This window comes from Labeo rohita, chromosome 1, assembly GCF_022985175.1.
Source record: "Labeo rohita strain BAU-BD-2019 chromosome 1, IGBB_LRoh.1.0, whole genome shotgun sequence".
NCBI classification, from domain to species: domain Eukaryota; kingdom Metazoa; phylum Chordata; class Actinopteri; order Cypriniformes; family Cyprinidae; genus Labeo; species Labeo rohita.
Genome location: NC_066869.1, coordinates 32873973 through 32893116, shown reverse-complemented (window position 1 = coordinate 32893116; position 19144 = coordinate 32873973). Strand labels below are relative to the sequence as shown.

The 19144-nt window shown below is 33.8% G+C and overlaps 2 protein-coding genes across 2 annotated transcripts; one reads left to right on the top strand and one right to left on the bottom strand.

The window, feature by feature from the left end:
- The first annotated feature begins 4365 nt into the window (after positions 1–4365).
- On the top strand, positions 4366–6133 carry npy2r (neuropeptide Y receptor Y2). Its single transcript, XM_051132935.1, has 2 exons — positions 4366–4490; positions 4933–6133. Exon 2 carries the CDS (start codon positions 4955–4957, stop codon positions 6086–6088), a length of 1134 nt encoding a protein of 377 aa, XP_050988892.1. The 5' UTR covers positions 4366–4490; positions 4933–4954; the 3' UTR covers positions 6089–6133.
- Positions 6134–9359: 3226 nt separating this feature from the next.
- On the bottom strand, positions 9360–15533 carry map9 (microtubule-associated protein 9). The gene is given in 14 exon segments (XM_051111224.1): positions 9360–9896; positions 10295–10430; positions 10628–10801; positions 11755–11915; positions 12027–12116; positions 12293–12429; positions 12432–12448; positions 13011–13081; positions 13284–13339; positions 13504–13600; positions 13799–13995; positions 14252–14842; positions 14966–15068; positions 15267–15533. Coding segments are annotated over 14 exon segments (2025 nt in total). The 5' UTR covers positions 15342–15533; the 3' UTR covers positions 9360–9776.
- Between the last annotated feature and the right edge of the window lie 3611 nt (positions 15534–19144).

Below are 19144 nucleotides of genomic sequence, written 5' to 3'. Positions count from 1 at the left end.
AATCTTGATATTTCACAATATTTCATTTGGACTGTAAAGTAAAACAGCTGACAGCATTATGGATCACTGGATTATCATCAGAAACAGCGCTTCAGGGAGCTGGTTATTTCTGTCGTTGTTTTCTCTGTAGTGTTGTTGTGCTGCTGCTTCTATTTATATAAATTTGCCTGGCTGGACATTTACCTCAGTCTCCTTGCGGAAGTGAATGAAAATCTATACCAATTAATTACACAGCCAATAAGTGACTAAAGCTGCCAGCTCAGTTCAATTAGAAAGCTATTGCATTGAGATTTAGGAGGGTTTAGGTGTCATATTGTACATAGAGCATCTTATTCCCTTCTTTACCCAAATGTGTTTAATTTCCGTATGTCATGGCAACCAAACTACAACAACATATAAAAAGAAAATTGAAGAAAACATTTCACAAGTCAAATTTTGGGGTTTTCATATCTCCTCAAGGAGATGTATTAGGTTTGACAGATATAGAAAAGCTCTTAGACAGTTGTACATCCAATTACTAATAACATGCTGCAGTTTGTCAATGTTGTGCCTAGAATATTCAAGAAAATAAATCACTATGATTTCCCCCCAACTACACACGGTCTTTCATTATCAACAATGAAAACATAAAAAACGTATATTTTGCTCTTCCTATTTATTTTTTTATTTTATTTTATTTTTTATTTACTTACTTGACTTACTTATTTCCCCCCAAACTGAAATTTATTTCACATTTATAAAAAAGATTTAAAAGGCTTTTTAAAAATTATTTTATAAGACATTTTATAAACATTTAACAATTATCATTTATTAACATATCACCATAAACGTGTAGAAACATTTTTTTTCATTAAGAAATTGCTAGTAAATTTCACAAACAATTACAAAGAAACAGGAAGTAGTTCACACTCAATTAAAAATAAAATTTTGTCTAACACTGAACCAATTAAGTTTATCACAGAAATTTCAAAATTCATTTGTCTTCCAAATTTGAACAAATAACTTTGAACAACAAGTAAATAATAGCACCCTTTTTTTTTTTTAATATTTGGGTATGCGCTTGGTCTTACTGTGAATAATTGATTGGTGCACATTATTCCAAAGAGAGGAAAAAACAAGATCGTTCTTAAACCACAAGTAATTTGCTATGGGTCACAAACAGCAGTCCATGTTGGCTTCATCCTTAATCAATATCCTTTATGAAGCACAGCAAAACTACAGGATACTTCAGAGTGTAAATGGCTTCAGAAAGCCCTTATGAAAAAATCCATAGTCAAATTCAAATTTAGACACTATGAAGCAATAGAGGACAAGAATTGAAAAATGCTATAAATCACTCAAGATCACTTAATGCTGTGATATTTAACTAGAGAAGACTAGAATGATTAACATTTATAGTCTCAGTGCAGTTCTGCATGGTTGAGAATATTAATGCTCAGCTATTTGTGAATTTTTAGTTTGAATTACTGCAGTCCGGTCTGTGAAAGTGCATCATAATTGCTCTCACTTAAAAACAAAACCTAATGGACTAAAATTTTGAGGTACTTGCATTTTAAAAACATGTTTTTTAAGTGTATAGTGGCCAGTTGGTTCCATCTATTAAAGGGATAGTTCACCCAAAAATGAAAATTCTGTCATTAATTACCCACCCTCATGTCATTGCAAGACATTCGTTCATCTTCAGACCACAAATAGTTAAAGATATGTATCATGAAATCTGAGAGATCTCTGACCCTTCATAGACAGCAAGGGTCCTACCACGTTCAAAGTCCAGAAAGGTACCAAAAACATCAACAAAATAGTCCATGTGACATCAGTGGTTCAACCATAATTTTATGACGCTTTGAGAATACGTTTTGTTGCACGAAAAAACTGAAATAGCAACTCGCATCACCCCAGTGCCATTTTAGAGAGTAGGGGAAAGTGGGGTAAGATGAGCCATTTTTTACTTATGTGGTCCTCAAGATGTGGGTATGAACCATTTGGGTAAAACCTGAGCATCTGACTGAATCTGATTCAAACCCATGTGGATTTTTTAAGATAATTTACTTCTTTTAAAAACTAATATCATAATCAAATTTCATTTTACAAAAAAAGTCAATCTTTAATTGTTGAACATCAAAGTTTTAACCTTCCCAAAAACAGACTAAACAGAGAGTTTGTAGAGTAAAATTAAATAAAAACTGAATTACAATGAAGAAATAAATGATAAACAGACCATTAGGGAGTACAGGTGGAAAGATGTATTTGATTATAATGTGATGAAAAACATCTTCTGGTTCTCAGAGAAGGATCTGGTGCACTTGTACACTGTCCCTTATCAAATAAACTACCAATTATATGTAAATATAATAAACTAAGTTGCATAATATCACATTAAAATATCAGTTTATACATAACTTCAGTGCCTTATGGTGGGGTTAAATTAAAAAAAAAAATATATATATATATATATATATATATATATATATATACCCAACAACATTTGGCTCACTTTGCCCCATAGCTGGCATTTTGGGAAAAAAAAAAACTAGCTAGCTTACCAGTTCAGGCTAATATTTAGCTAAATGATTTGCATGTTGCTAAATAACCTATTTGCATCATAAATATTTTTAGACCTGGATAAATTTGCTTTGATGTAACAGCCATTTCATCTGTAATGCTAATATTTTACTTTGACAAGACAAAAACAGTTCTTAAAGTAAATGTGTGCCTTCCACTCCTCCCATGTGTCTCTCCTTTTCAAGTCTTGCACAAAAGATGTGTGATTCCAAAATACATGGTCACATGACAGTAAAAGTTTACAGTTGCCAAGATACAGGGGGTGGGTCGACTTACCCACTGGCTCAACTTACCCCACTCTCCCCTACCAGAACACATGCATGTGCTTTCCTCTGAATGTAAACAAGGCGCAGTACATGTTGCGACGCATTGCCAATGTCCTGCAGAGTTTAGCTCCAACCCTGAAAAAAAAACAAAAAAACTCACGTATGTAGCCCTAGTAATTCTGAAGACCTTGATTAGCTTGTTCAGGTGTGCTTGATTAGGGTTAGAGCTAAACTCTGCAGGGCAGCGGCACTCGAGGATCAAAGTTGTGCTAAGGTGACGCAAAGTTGTTATTTTAGTTTTTTGTGTACAAAAAGTATTCTTGTAGCTTCATAAAATTATGGCTGAACCACTGATGTCACATAGACTGTTTTGTCAATGTTCTTGGTACCTTTCTGGACCTTGAACGTGGTAGGACCCTTACTGTCTATTGAGAGTCAGAGAGCTCTCGAATTTCATCAAAAATATCTTAACTTGTTTTCCATAGATGAATGAAGGTTTGGAACGACGTGACGGTGAGTAATTAATGACAGAATTTTGTTAGGCTGAAATATCCCTTTAATAATGAAATCTTTCAGTTACAAATCAGGTCCCTGATTTAAATACTGAATAGCCTACTTTATATTCGTTACTAATTATCAGAATCTCAGGATAATAATTACTACATGATCCTAACATAGCTGTATTATATCAGATAAAACAGGCCTAGTGTTACATGAGAGAGTAAGTCTAAAAAACTAAGACAGTTGTGGTGACACATTCATCACTTGACAACAGACAAGATCAGATCTTATGACCTGCAGCAGCAAAACACAAAGCACTATTGCTAAGGATAGTGCATAAATTTCGTTGATTGCATTTAAATTGAAGGTCTGGCAGCAAAATGGGAAGACTCTTATCTTGACTGTTGATGTCATATGTCCATATCTATCTAATGTGGAGCAGGAGGACAGACATTTGTCCTTTTGTCTTAATAATTACATTTCCTGACATTTGAAACCTCTTTGTATGTACCTGTATTATCTGCAAAATGATAATGCAAAACCAAAAGCTGAGCAAACAAGGTTGAATGTGAATGACATGAAATTATTTATGAGTAAATAAATTGTAATTTTTTGCAGATATCATAAAAAAGAACCTGTTATTTTCAAGTTAGTAAATGAGCGTAATATACTTAACACTTTGCAGTAACTTTCATTAACATTAGAAAACATTACTAGCATAAATTATATAGGCTAAACTAGTGTTTATTAAACGCAGACCTATTTTTAAAATTTGAATGTCAAGGACCAGAAATCTGAATTAACATAATTACATATTCATAGACCACTAATCTGTTAGCATTAAGATTTATATTATAGTTGTAATTATAAAGCAAACTGTTGTTTATGAAGTCCGCTGTCAATCAACAATCTCGCGAGCACTCCTGGATTTCCTCACGTAAAGATCATGCAGAGCAAGCTTGTAGACTCCCAGCAGACGCTCAGGGAAGCGGTGCTTTTCCTTCAGTGCATCAAATTCATTCGGACTCGTGTTATTGACACTTCTGGACGTCTGTCGTTGAGTTATGCGTGATAAATTTGGTATGGATTCGGTGTATTTTTTCTCTTCTGCAAGATACGAACGTGAGCTTAAATTGCATGAAACTGAACAACTTAAATAAGGTAAGACACTTTAAAATCTTATATTACTCTTTTCGAAAATGATTTCCTTCCTAAATAGTGCTCTTATGCACAGCCTTATTTTCTTTCTTTCTTTTACTTTTTGTTTTACTCAGAATCCAAAGTCCGCATTTATTGACCGCATATTAATAGTTACAGTACGTGCAAACGTACATATGCAAATAATCATATACTAATTTATGTAATAAATCTTCAATGCATGTCAATGTTATGCATGAAAATAAGATCCTAACCTGAATCTCTATAATTTATCATTCTTGAAGATTTTTAATGACTGATAATATAATAAGAGGACCAGCATTTAATATCTGTTGGATTCTTTCATTAATAATTAATAATAAATAATTTTCTGTATTTTTCTGTTTTGAATACAGCATATTTTGAATAATTTTTCATTTTCACTTTACTCTTACTTTTTTTCCAGAGTAACAGATTTAAGTGAATGAATGCTAAATATGGATATAAGAACTGAAATGAACATATCTGAAGATGAAATTAAATCCACAAACTGTTCTACACCAGCCACTATCCAAGTTGAGAGTGTCTTACTAGACGGTCTGGAAGACAGTACAAAACTGGTGGGTGTTCAAGTGATCTTGATTTTAGCTTACAGCACCATCATCGTCTTTGGCGTGACCGGGAACTCCTTGGTCATATATGTTGTGTACAAGTTTAGAAATTTACACACGGTGACTAACTATTTCATTGTCAACTTGGCTGTAGCAGACTTGCTGGTCAACACGTTGTGTTTACCTTTTACGTTGATGTACACACTCTATGGAGAGTGGAAATTTGGACAGGTGATGTGCTACCTGTTGCCATACGCGCAAGGCTTAGCGGTCCATGTTTCGACCATCACACTCAACGTTATAGCTCTGGACAGATATCGTAGCATTGTCTACCACATGGAAACCAAGATGTCAAAAGACATGTGCATAGTCGTCATTGTGATCACATGGGTTGCAAGCGCAATCCTTGCCAGTCCTCTAGCTATCTTCCGTGAATATGTGACCTTTGACTTATCGCCTGAGCAGACGATTCAGGGGTGCGCCGAGAAGTGGCCTGGAAGTAGTGCGGATGGGACCATCTACAGTATCGCAATGTTTTTCCTACAGTACGGCCTGCCGTTGTCTATCATTTCATTTGCATACACTCGGATCTGGAACAAGCTAAGAAATCACGTCAGCCCTGGTGGTGGTCGTAGCGATCGTCATCAACGGCGACAGAAGACGACAAAAATGCTGGTGGCCGTAGTCGTGGTCTTCACCATTAGCTGGCTACCGTTTCACGCCTTTCAACTTGCTGTGGATATTGATAGCAGTATATTGGAAATGAAAGACTTTAAATTGCTCTATACAGCTTTCCATATTGTGGCCATGTGCTCCACGTTTGCCAATCCCATTCTCTATGGCTGGATGAACAGGAACTATAGAAGATCTTTTATGGCTGTGTTCAAGTGTGGAAGGTTAAACAATGGAATGAGAAGGGTTTGTAGCAGAGAGACAGTAAGGGAGAAATGTACACGCAATAACCAAAGTACAATCAGTGTGGCTTTCACACAAGAAAACACACTGCTGTGATGCCCATCTGCTTTTTACAAAATGTGTTCAAAATATGGACAAAAATAAAAAAAAAAATTGATTGTAAAGAAGTATTGTAAATCTAAAGACTCAACACTTAAAAGGTCCTCGCACACTGAGTCTGAAATTTCTGCACAATAAAAAATAAATACGACCTCACGTTGTGAGCATTTTGAGACGTGTTTTGTCAATTCTGAGCCACTGTGACGTTCAGTGCTTGACGAGTTTTGACGAATGTGAAAAAACGCATATGAAAATTACGGACTTAGTGTGCAAGGACCTAAATTGTCTGATATCTGACAAATTTACGAGACATTTGTGGTGACTTTGGAATATTGTATTTTTTTCCCTTATAGTGTAATATGTATTTGGTTATATATGATTCCCATGTTGAATATATTCTAGTGTTTGTTTCCTGTGAGAGTAAATGTTATTTTACGTAAAATGGAACATTAAAAAGGCCTATAAATCACTCATTTTGTGCATGCGATTCAGACTTTTCACTACTTGAAATAAAAACAAAGCATCATTTCCCATTTAACTCGATGTACTAAAATAACTAAAACTGAAAAATAAATAATAATAAAACTACAATACATAATATAGTATATAGACATAAAAACACATAAAATGACAAAAATACTCAAATTTACTAAAACTAAAATTTGAATGTAAATGAAAAATACAAAAATAAAATCTAATTCAAAATGAAATGTTTAAAAAACTTCAATAGTATCTCAATTATACTAAAATAACAGAATTTGACGGACCACCCAAAGGAACAAAAATAATGCAGTACAGTAGAAGAAAAGTCATTTTTTGTTTGTTTGTTTGTTTTTCAACTGATTTAATTTCTGTTGAAAAACAAGTACTGTAGTCAAAGTATTTGCTTGGTTGTTTCTAAAATTCACTTAAATTTAATATATTAGTGCCTTTAAAGCTGGTTCTGAAACAAGTTTAGCAAAAATATAAAAGGTTTACACAAAAATGCTGTGTGAATCAATAATCTTACTGGGCAGTGAGGAAGCGAGGCAGCAAGCCAGCTGCTTTCTGTTTTAGACACCCCATGTCTCGCAAGTAATTAGGTTACTTGGTCTCTAGTACTGCACATTGTTCACAATAAGAGCTCTCAGGAGCTATGAAATACAGAACCATTTTGAGTCCAAGGGTGAACTGTTTCCTTTTTTTAAAACTGAATACTCTTAAAACAAATATTCTGTCTTTTAAGGTCATATAAGAGCAACAAGTCTGCCTGGTGGGCAAGTGTCTCAATTTGTCTGTTATGGATATTCACGTTCCATATTACTGGACATAGTTTGTACTATGACATTCTCTGTTATTTAGAATTATATGATTACCACATTTTTGCATTATGAAACAGGCTTTACTTTTAAATTAGAGAGGGATTGTATGTTTTTGTCCACCTGACAAGCCTACGGACTATAAAAACAAAGAAATATAGTTTACAAATGTCATTTATTCCATCAAGCCCCACATCCTAATTCTGATAGCCACTGGCCCATGAAAGATCAATCAACTGTCAGGAGCAGGCCAATCAATACTTACTGAGCACAAGGGGACAACATAAAAATAGAATACGATGGTCTCAGAGTATTGATTCTGTCAATTACTGCCCTGTCTGTATTTGAATGTCCCAAAAGCCACTACTATAATATCTACAATTCAATATTGAATTATTGTCTCTGCACAAAATGATTTATCTATAGACATCTTGCTGCATTAGAGATTTTATTTCAAGCAGATGGCTTCAGCCTTAAAGCTTCAGCATGTGCATCTCCAGTGGTGCCATCTCATAGTCATTCTTTGCTGATTTGCTCTTATTGCATAATAAACATTAAAACAATAGGTTTAACAATAAGCCTATTAACCTATTAACAATTAACAATAGGTTAAATAATAAGAATAGGCTTAACATTAGTTTCTAGTATTTCTCTGTGGGTGGAAAATTTGTTGAAAATGTACTCTTAGGCCATCCGAGGTGTAGATTTTTATTTATTTATTTATTTATTTTAAATCAGAACAATTTCAAAGAAATTTAGCATTACTTTTTCTCACTAGTGGATTCTCTGCAGTGAATGGGTGCCGTCAGAGTGAGAGTTCAAACAGCTGGTAAAAACCACAATAATCCACACGACTCCACTCTGTCAATTAATATCTTGTGAAGTGAAAAGCTGTGTTTGTAATAAACAAATCTATGAAGAAGACTTCTTTAAAGGTGCTGTGTTTTTGACTCTTCTTAAGCCAAAAAATTAACGTAATTTTTTTTGTAGATATTTAGGAAACATGTTATTTTTACATAGCTGTTTTTCTGAAAAATAAGGCTATTGCCAGTAACTCCACTCTAAAATGCGTTTCTGGCAGATTCCCAGAATTGCAGTACCCATTTCACCCGCTAGTTGGCAATATTACATACTGCACAATGCTCTATGAACAGAGGAACATTAAAACACATTAAATCAACTCATCAAATTACACTGCAAGGCTTGTCGCGTGTCCTCAATCTGGCAAACCCAGAGCGTCGAGTCTGAGTAGGAGGAAGCGAGAGAAACGTCTCTCTCCACTATTTTAAATTTGGACTGCAGTACCCATTTCAACCGCTAGCTGTCAATCTTACATTCTGAACCTTTCTCTTCAAATGCTATTATGATTATGGATAGAAGACTTGTATTTTGGCCATAAGCGACAGTTTAAAAGTAAAAACTCTTTAATTGTGGATTTGTTTTTTACAAACACATACATTTTTGTTTCACAAGACATTAATTGATGGACTGGATTGGTTTTGTGGGTTAATGTTATTTATCAGCTCTTTCTGAGGGCACCCATTCACTGCTGAGGATCCATTGGTGAGCAAATGATGTAATGCTACATTTCATCTGTTCTGATGAAGAAATAAACTGACCTACATCTTGGATGGCCTGTGGTTTCATTTTTGGTTGAACTGTTCCTTAAATGTCTTTGCTGCTGCCACAACACTGCATTTCCCCCTCTTACATGGATAAATAAAGGTTATTATATTATTCTATTTACTATAGCTGGATGTTGATTGGTATGGCAAAAGGTGCTGGTTTGCTCCTAGAAACCAATGAGTTGTTGAAACATTATAGCACCATCTGTGAAGAGGGTTACCTTTGTGACCAATTTTAGAGAGATCACTTGCGCAAAGTATACAGATTCTGCATGACCCAGAAGGCAGAAAAACTGGAGTTGGAGAAATACCACAAGACCCTGATGATGAACAAGATACGTTTTATAGGAAAAATAAATTACACAAGTTTACCATCACAACAAACAATAGGTCCAAACTTTGAATGTTTTGTCAACAAGTAAACAAATTCCACAAAAGTTCATTAAAAACAAAAAAAGCAATTGAACACATTACAAAACAAATTTAAACGATTTTAAATAAAGGCATTGTTAGTCATATAATGCAATTCTATAAAACTAATTGACTAATTTCTCTTTAGTTGCCATGATTAGGACCCAATTTGTGATATTTAAACAAATATCTTAAAATTGCTTTTATAACGTCAAGACATCTTTATGAAAATGGCATGTAGTGTTACTGCATTACATTAAGGGATATTGATTTATTTATGGTTTGAGTCTTTCTGAAATGTAATTCTATCAAATGTCGAAGAGCAGGTTAAAAATAAAAATGAAATAACGCTCATTTTCCAAATGGGATAGTTTTATTAGGTGGGCTCCAGGGTGGAGGGGGCTCATCCTGAAGAATAGCCTGTATCCTCTTTTCTTTTTTCTCTCTTTTTTGTTGAAACTCTTTTCTTTTCTGTAATAAAATGACCAGGAAAATATAAATTCAACATCAATCTAACGAGGGAAAACAATGAAAAGATTTTGTTCACAGCATGTTCATTTGAAAACTAATGTATATGAAAACAAACTAAAAAACGTATGCCTCAGTCTCAAAGCATCTGTTATAAAAGTTATATTGACAGATTAACATTAACAATTAAATGCCAAATGACTTTTGACAGATGATTTAGTTAGTGTGATATTTTAGTTTAAGAACTTCTTAATAAAGCATAAACATCAATTTCATTTATAAGCATTTTTCTACAAACTGTTTTTACAGAGCAAATTGATACATGTAATTGAAAAATAATGTGTAAACTTCATGGGAGGCTGTCTGTTTATTAACTAGTACAGAAATTTGCTGTAACATACCAGCCATTTCTCATACATCTCCAAGGCCATTTTTTCTTTTTCCTCCTTTTCATATGTTTCCTCCACTTCCTTTATCTTCTCCTTCTTGCGTTCTGCCCTTATCCTCTCTTCAATAACATCCTTCTTTCGATCACTCCTGTAATATGCAAAGCAATTAACAGAAAGTCGTGTTCTGCACAACAACAAGGTCATTAATGTCAGTCTGTAACCTAAGGCTTTACAAAGAGAGCACATAACTGCTTGAGTGACTTGAGCATGACCAAATGTGTGCTAATTAACAAAACAAAAGGAATAAATTAGTATTGTGTATATAACTGAAAATGTCTTTCTTACCATTCAGTGAATGCAGAGGAGGAGTCTTTCTTCCTCTCTTCTTTCTCTTTGACCTGCTCTAGTTTCTGTCTTCTCTCAGTCTGTTTCTTTTGTCTCATCCTGTCTTTAAGGATACTGTCATGCTCCTCTTTCCACTTTTCAAAAACCTGTTTTTCAAAATGTTTAGAGTGACATCTTTATGTAAAAGATGGCACCAAAATTGCATTTAGCGGTATATAATGTATCTACAATTATAGGTTTTGTAGCTTGATACCATTTCTACAAAGTACAAAGATTCCCCAGTCTTACAGTTAATAATAAAGAGTCAAGAATTCTGCATGCATGATGGTTATAAATAATAAAGCATCAGCAAAAATGTATTATCCCAGTATTTCCGGACAGATACTGCTTTCTCCTAAGCTACACACAACAGAAAAACTAATGATGAGTAAAGCCTGCAGACCTGAAACCCCTGACAAAAATACAGACTTGACAGATCTGAATATGGCTAAACTTCGGAATCTAAAATGCCTTGAAATCAAAGAAACTACTATAATATGCAGTTTAGTAATGGTGTGATTTAAAGCAGAGATGGCATTCTGCCTTAACTGGCATGGTGGCAAGAGAACGCTACTCCTAATGGATGCGACATTGAATACCTCGACAAATGTCTGTTCCACAAGGCTTTTAGTACAGAGTTCAGAAAGGGTTCACAAAATTAATTCTTTTTTTTTTCCTCAGACCTTTTCCTCAAACCTTTAGTATATCCCAAAAGCTTTGACTGGGTTGACGAATCCCGACCACCTAGATAGATCAGTGCCACCCTGGACTTTATGTGGTTTTGGCAGTGGAGTGTATATAATTTTCAGACATCTTTTTGTCTTTCTGGGAATGCTTAATGATGTTTGTTTCTTTTTTTAAAAGTATGGCTGTTTGAAAATGGCTAGTTCTAGTATTGTGGACCTCATGTGTAGTGGATAAAAAAAAACAAAAAACAAAAACAAAAAAAACAAATACTTAATATATTTTTAATATAGTAAAATTTGTACAGTATTTCTAATAAACAAAATGCTATATTAGCCAATGAAAAATGCTGTTTGCTTTTTACTTGCTGATAAATTTTGATAATTACCAATGAATAAACTGACCTGTTTTGCTGTTTCCTTTTTTCGTGCGTTTTATCAATTTCCATTTGTTGTTGCTTGATTGCCTCCTGTTTTTCTTTGACTTTCTTTCTAATGACTTCACCTTTTTTCTCCTTCCAGGCATCGTAAGAAGCCTTTGCATCTGCAATTTTACCAAGCTTTTCCTAGTAGAAAAATTATATATATTTAACAAATCATTCCAGGATTGTGGCAACTAATAAATTCAATGACTTTATTGCAGAAGAAATGCATATTAAGCATTTGGTTTATCTTACCTCTTGAATTTTCTCCTCTTTCAATTTCTCTTCCTGCTTTTTTGCCCTCTGTGTTATTTTTAAAGTTTCTTCTTTCTTTTTTAGCCATTCCTTTTCAGAAAACAAATTTAAGGTTTTTAATGTATTCAAACACATTTTAGATACATTAAAAGGGTTTCTAAATAAATCATAAGTCAGTCTCAATACATAATTTAATTAGTGATTTTATATTATTTAATTTCTTAATTATTATCCTTTAATTCCTTAATTATTATGATTAGTCTAACCTGGTACACAGCAGCTCTTAGTGAATCTGCTGCTTTTGGAACTTGTTGGGTCTCCTGTGTCTTCTGATCCAAAATCTTCAGTGTTCCCAGGTATTTAGACTCTGCTGTATAGGAACTCTTGGATTTTCTGGAACTTAAGACCGAGAGCTTGAAGGTCTAATGTCCAGAAGATATTTCTCTTTGAGTTTTCAATGTTTGATGCATTTGAGTTAATGGTGCACTAAATTATGTTTTATTCGTTAAAGCATTAAAAAAACTACAGATATGATTAAAATTATGAAAATGGTTATTAGTGGCCAAATATAAAAATGTTTTATTATATTAAAAATATGTTTTCTTCAGGAAGGCAAGATGGAAAAAAAACTTTTTCATGACCCAGTTTGAATAAAATCATGTTAATGTAATGTTCTTCCAAAAAACAAACTTCTCACTTAATTCATGTGGATTTTGCACAGTCTTTAGAAATCTCAGAACTCTCTCAGGTTTCATTACAAACATCCTCAACTGTGTTTCAAAGATAAACCAAAGTCGTATAAGTTTGGAGCAACATTAGGATGAGTAAACAATGAGAGACAATTTTTTTGGTGCATTATTCATTTAAGTATACTGTAACATCCTCCTCCAAATGATGTGTAAACGTCAAATGGAACATGATTAAAAAAAAAAAAGTCCACAAAATGCACATATACAGCATGATGTATTAAACAAATTCACTAACCTGTCTGTTGATTTTCTAGATGTTCTGCTTAGAGTGGTTGATGTGTGGTCAAGGTCACCCTGGGAACTCTCCTGATTGGAAAAATGTGAAGACAGATTTAATTAAGAATTACATTAGCATTTAGGGCACTTAATAGACCTTAATTTATAGGGTACTGCTTCCTTTAGTAACATTCAGAAATTGTATAATGCTGACACTGATGCCATTTTTCAGAAAACAATCTTTCAGATTAATTAATAAAAACAAGATATTTTCATTTTTAATCTAACTTACATTCATTTCTTCAAAGGATGTTGAGTAATTTCTCTCTTTGCTCTCTTCTGAGGCAGCTAGAATGAAAATTACATATTTAAAATGATTAATATCTACTTAACTATAATTCAGACTATTAGATGTCAGGTCACAGATGACTAATACCAATATACCATAATGTAATCTCATTACTACAGAGACTCTGAACATTAAAACAGTCTAAATTCATTTCCGCACATACCACTGCCTACGGTGGCTGGAGCTTTAGACATTTGTTCTGCTGTCGAAAAAGACTGTCCCTTGGACTTTTCTGACATGGCCTGGTCTTCACCTGGACCCTGCAGTAAACACAAGGATGATAAAACAAAACAAGTGTATTTCAAAACATCTCCTGGAGATATTATCTACCACAATACTGTAATACTGTACATACTCATACTTGCAATTTAAAAAAAAAGTTTGGGTTTTAGCATTTACAGCATTTAAATGGCTTTCTGCTGGCACTTTTTGTCTTTCTATCATTAAGACATTCTCACCATAACACTATCATTGGTAGAGGTGTGACTCTTCTCAGAAGAGAATGTGTTGGAAAGGGCTATAGACATAGAGGATGTGGCTGTTCTGCTGCAGGCAGTGGACTCTGCTTGTGTTTCCTCTTCTAACTGACCAATGTCACACATATTTGCTGTCCTCTGCCTGGGTTTGGGTCTGGGCGACATGTCTTGAGCAAGATCTGTTTACATTAAAGAAAGTGTATTTTAGATTCTGACATTTCTTAAGCTGATTTTATAGGCAGAATCAGAATAAAAATCAGCCCTAGCTCTGGAAACCTTTCAGAAGTAATTATTTCAAAACAGAACATGATCACTTGGGAGCAACCAGTAGTTCAAGATACAAACACAAAGCAAATAGTAGTATTACTGGTAACTTGTCAAAGATCAAAGATCACAGATATTAAACAATTGCACACATGCAAAGACTGCCCTGACCTGTGGAGAGTTTTGGTTTAACACTTCTCTCCCTGGGTTGAGGAATGGGTAGTTCACCATCTTCACCAATCCTTTGACTGTCCTCATCTTTTTCTGAAGGCAATGGTATCGGACTATCCCAATGAGAGCCATCTGATGTAAGAGGGACGGAAGATTCCCAATGGCTATTCTCAGAGTTTAATGGCAGTGGAGATTCTGACAGACTCTTCCTCAACTTCACTGATTTTAACTGTTCATCCTTTTGGAGTGAAGTGGACTCTGGTTGAAACTTGTCAGATAGAGAGGAAAAAGGGGAATCTGTCTGTTGGTTTTTCTCTGGAGTGTAAGAATTGCTTGGACTTTGAGAAGTATTTCTGGACTGGGTGGAATGGAAAGAACTAAGCTGATCATCTGCACTTCCTGTGGTGTTTAGATGTTCAAAGTGCACAGGTGAGCTGGTCCTTTTGGTTTTCATAAAAGATACTTTTTTGGGTTTGACATTTTCCTCTTCATCATCTGAAAGCTTGAAGTCATTGATTTTGCCTTTTGTCTTCCCAGCTTTAAATCTCTCTTTCTTCTGTTTTTGTATCTTTAGGAGTTTAAGTATGTCTGCTGAATTCAAATATAAAGGTAAAGAAAAATAAGATAAACTGAATTACAAACATTACTACTAAAGCTCAGTATTATACAATGCAGTGATTATATTTTACATAAGCATGGCATTGTAAAACATACCGTCATCATCACCATCTTTAGCATCTTCATCATCGTCATCTTCAAAGTCATCAGAGTAACTCTGCCTGTTGGCTCTAGCAGACACAGCTTTCTTTAGCTCATCCTGAAATTCAACAACATGCACTTGTCAAAAAAGTATTTGGGAGTATTTTTGCAGTTACAAACTTTCAATTTAAAACGCGCCGCAACTCTGTCTAGATAGGTCACTAACGTTACGCCTTGAGACACAGACTGATATATCTGACGTCTAAAGAAATGTTTTACTTTGGAGCACACCAATGATTTGACAAAAACAACATGCCTGAAAAGTTGTTCTTCTGGATGTTTTAGGGCTTTTCGTGTAAGCAAGCAATGTAGAAAAAGGCTCGTCATCCATCTTAGCGAACAAACTGTTTAAATGCGATAATTTATTAGTATACAAACAAACATGCTCGTTTTAGATGTATAATTTCCCCATCTAACGTTCAATCAAATAAAAGGTATCGTAGCTTCAAAACAAATGAGCAGTAGCAAGTGTTGTTCAGATCATCTTGGACGCCATTTGTTTACGCGAGTTACCAAAGCAACTACCGGATAAGAATGTAGAATCCTACTATGACGATGGTTTGGCGTCGTGACGCTGCTTGCTGTAGCATACTATTGCAATATGGCAAGCTGCTTTAGCATTAAGTATCACTTGCCGTACTAGTGATAATTTAGTTTTGACTAGTCAAAATTCCAATTCCAGATATCTATTCTGCAATTTTGACTTGGCGTAATTGGAATTAAGATATCTAAAATGTGATTATGACTAGTCATAATATGCATTGAATATATTTACAATGTTATTTTGACTAGTCGTAATATACATTCGAGATATCTACAATGCTATAATGACTAGTCATATTCTTACATTGACTTCCACTGGAAAATATTTTCCGATATCTACAAATGAGTTTTGACTGGTAATTAAAGATATCTAAAATTGATTTTGTACGAGGCATATTTCTAATTAAAGATATCTTAAATCACAATTTTACTAGTGATAATTAAACTAGAGATATCTCTAAATGAATTACAACTAGTAAAAAGTATAATTCGAGATATTTCTAACTGGTGTTTGACTAGTCATAAATTTAAGATATCTTGATTTTTTTTTTTTTAAAGATATCCAAAATACATTATTAGATATCTGAAAGCAATTTATTACTAGTCAAATTACAAGTGTAGATATTTTTGACTAATCAAAAGTTAATAAGAGAAATCTTGAACTGGAATTCTTCCCAGTCAAAACTCATTTAAAGATATCTGCAATTTAATTATGAATATCTCAATCTGATTTTTGGATAGGAAGATCTTTCTTTGGAGATATCTACATTTAGCCTTGTCACCAGACTTCTTAAAAGCTGAAGAATTCCAAAGGAACTCCGTTATTTTGACAGGAATATACAACAAAGAATATTGTTTACATGTAGTGCATCAGTCCTGCATGGTCCTGCAAGACTCTCTCGCTCTGTATCTTTCTTTGCATGTGTGTGAGACAAAGCAACGGCTAGTCGTGTTCCTTTACACTACAGTTTATGGTTCATCAAATACTGTTTATTATAATAAATTGTAGTAATGCCACATTTTATTGTCAATAATGGGTGATACAGTAATTAATTTGATCACTCGTTACTGAAAAAATTAATGTTGTTTATTTATAACGCCATTATTCCCATTACTGGTAACAACACAAAGATTAAAGGTAAGGCAGGCGATTTCAGAGAGGCTAGCGCATGCTAGCTTTGAAAGCATAAGATCCCACCCTCCCTGCAATTTACTCTCCAAAACCACACCTCCTCCAAAACACATGAAGGAGCACAGGCAAATTAGAGGCTAACCAGCCACATGATGAGAGACAGTGTGAATGTAGAGTTGAATTCAACACTGTTAGATTACCTCATGTAATATATTGTATTTGCATGGAACTTATGTAAGCAAATACATATGCTGACAGGGAGGTAGGACAGCCTATTGTAGAACTTAGACCGAGGGATATGATTGGACAAACATTTTATGGTCCTACACCTTCCACAGACAATATAATACATGTAAATACGTTTAGATCAGTTAACTTAGTTATTGTTAGCGGGATGTGAAGAGACTTTCAACCTATAATGAAAAATGGTTTTGAACCACCCTGCCTTTAAGAATAAAGAGTATGTAAACTGGATAACTGTGTAAATTTAGCCATTATTTCAGCTTGTGGACTGTATGTAAACGCCTTTTACATAAAATAGCTTAGTCAGTGCAGGGCACATTTTACAGATTCTAGCTGATTTTATCTGTCACACAATTTTCTGGTTTGTGCTTGTAACTGGCTGAGTGCCCCCTTTTCCTGACTGGACCAAATGGTGAATGTAACTGAAAATTTATTACCATATATACCCACCAGGGGGAGGTAGACATCGTACAATATTTTAAGTCAAGTCAAGTCAGGTAGAGCTTTATTGTCATTCCGCTACATGTGTGGACATAAAGTGGAACGAAATGTCGTGTCTCGCAGGACCACAGTGCTACATAAATAAACATAAATATAAACATACAACAATAGACAATAAAGAGCAATTTTTAAACCTACACATAGCTAACTTACAGAAGGTAATCTAACATATAAACATTTGACTATACACATAACCCAAGACAGATTATACAAGTACTTTTCATAATACTGTATAATGTTGTGCAAGATATTGTGCAAAAGAGGAATTTAAGGATAAAAAGCAAGTGCAATATGATATGTAGTGCATTCACAAGTAAACATTCTGGATTAATTCTGGATTGGGTTAATTAATCAGACTGTAATTAGAGTGTATTATCTTTTAAATAAGATTATAATCAGATTACAGTTACTTTTTAGGGATTACATGATTACATATTCACACAATGGCAGTAAATTATTCATAATTTATTGATTCTCACTAATACTTTTTTCTCTTTTACATTTTCTTTCTTAAACTTTGTGTCACACCTTTAGCTTTGAATATATTCACAAATGTTGTGTAAATAAATTTGCAAGCCATGCTTCTGAATTTGAGACATAAAAGTGCATATACTCAGGCAATTAGACCATGTATGAAAAAAGTTACTAAACATTTCTGATATACAGTTGTGAACCACTCATCATATCCAGTGACCTTAAGAAACTGTTGATTCTGGAAGTCCGGACAGAAATATTTAAAACCTGGAAGACATGTAATTTTTTTTTTTTTTTTTTTTTATTAATATTTGTTCATATATTGCAGGGATTCCCAAATGTTTTTGTCAGCAAAACCACTTAAAATAAAATTTAAAAAATTACTTGAAAGGATTTCACATAATTTAATAACACATTCTCATGTTTACAGTTCTCTGATGCTTGTTAGTGGTAACACTGACATGTAGGTAAACAAATAAAATATTAATATATTTAGTATTAAAGTTTTTAAATAATTTTTTACTTGACATTTTTATGTTTTAATGAATGATTACCTTTTTATCAACTCACAAACCTATTGCAGTTATTACATTAAGCATAGTTTGGGAAACCCTGGTGTAATGTAATGTTTAATGCATTTTATGATGTTTATATAAAAAATAGAATATATTTTCTTGCTCTTTGCTTTTTTATTAATATGGTATGTTTAATGTTAGTTTAAAACAAGTTTGATTTTAAAAGTAATCTAAAAGTAATCTAAAAAGTAGTTAGAATACATCAACACCTTAAATGAGTAACCTAAACTGTTACCAACTACAGTTTTCATTATTTATTCTGTAATCAGTAATGATCTACAATTTGTAGGTAATCTACCTAGTTCTGTCAGTTGGTAAACTCTATCTCTTTTTACTGTAAGAAAAAAACATCTAAAAGAAAAAGACAATGCAAACATTTCCTTTACATTTCCACATATTAACACTGTACAGTGGACCGTTTATTTGTCACACACAAAAAATTGTTTTTTTCCAGCCATGTTTTCCAGTCCATGTTTCTCTTCCTGTATATTTTTGTAACAACCTGCAAGCAGCACAAATGTCTTCTTAATAAGATCTTGACCTCTGTATGACACTATCTGTTTCTCCATCGCATTCTTCATTTTTATTTGTTCCCTTTCCTGTTCCTGTCCTTCTGGCTTTTTTTTTTTCAAGAAGAATTGTATGTGATATTATTCACACCACTCT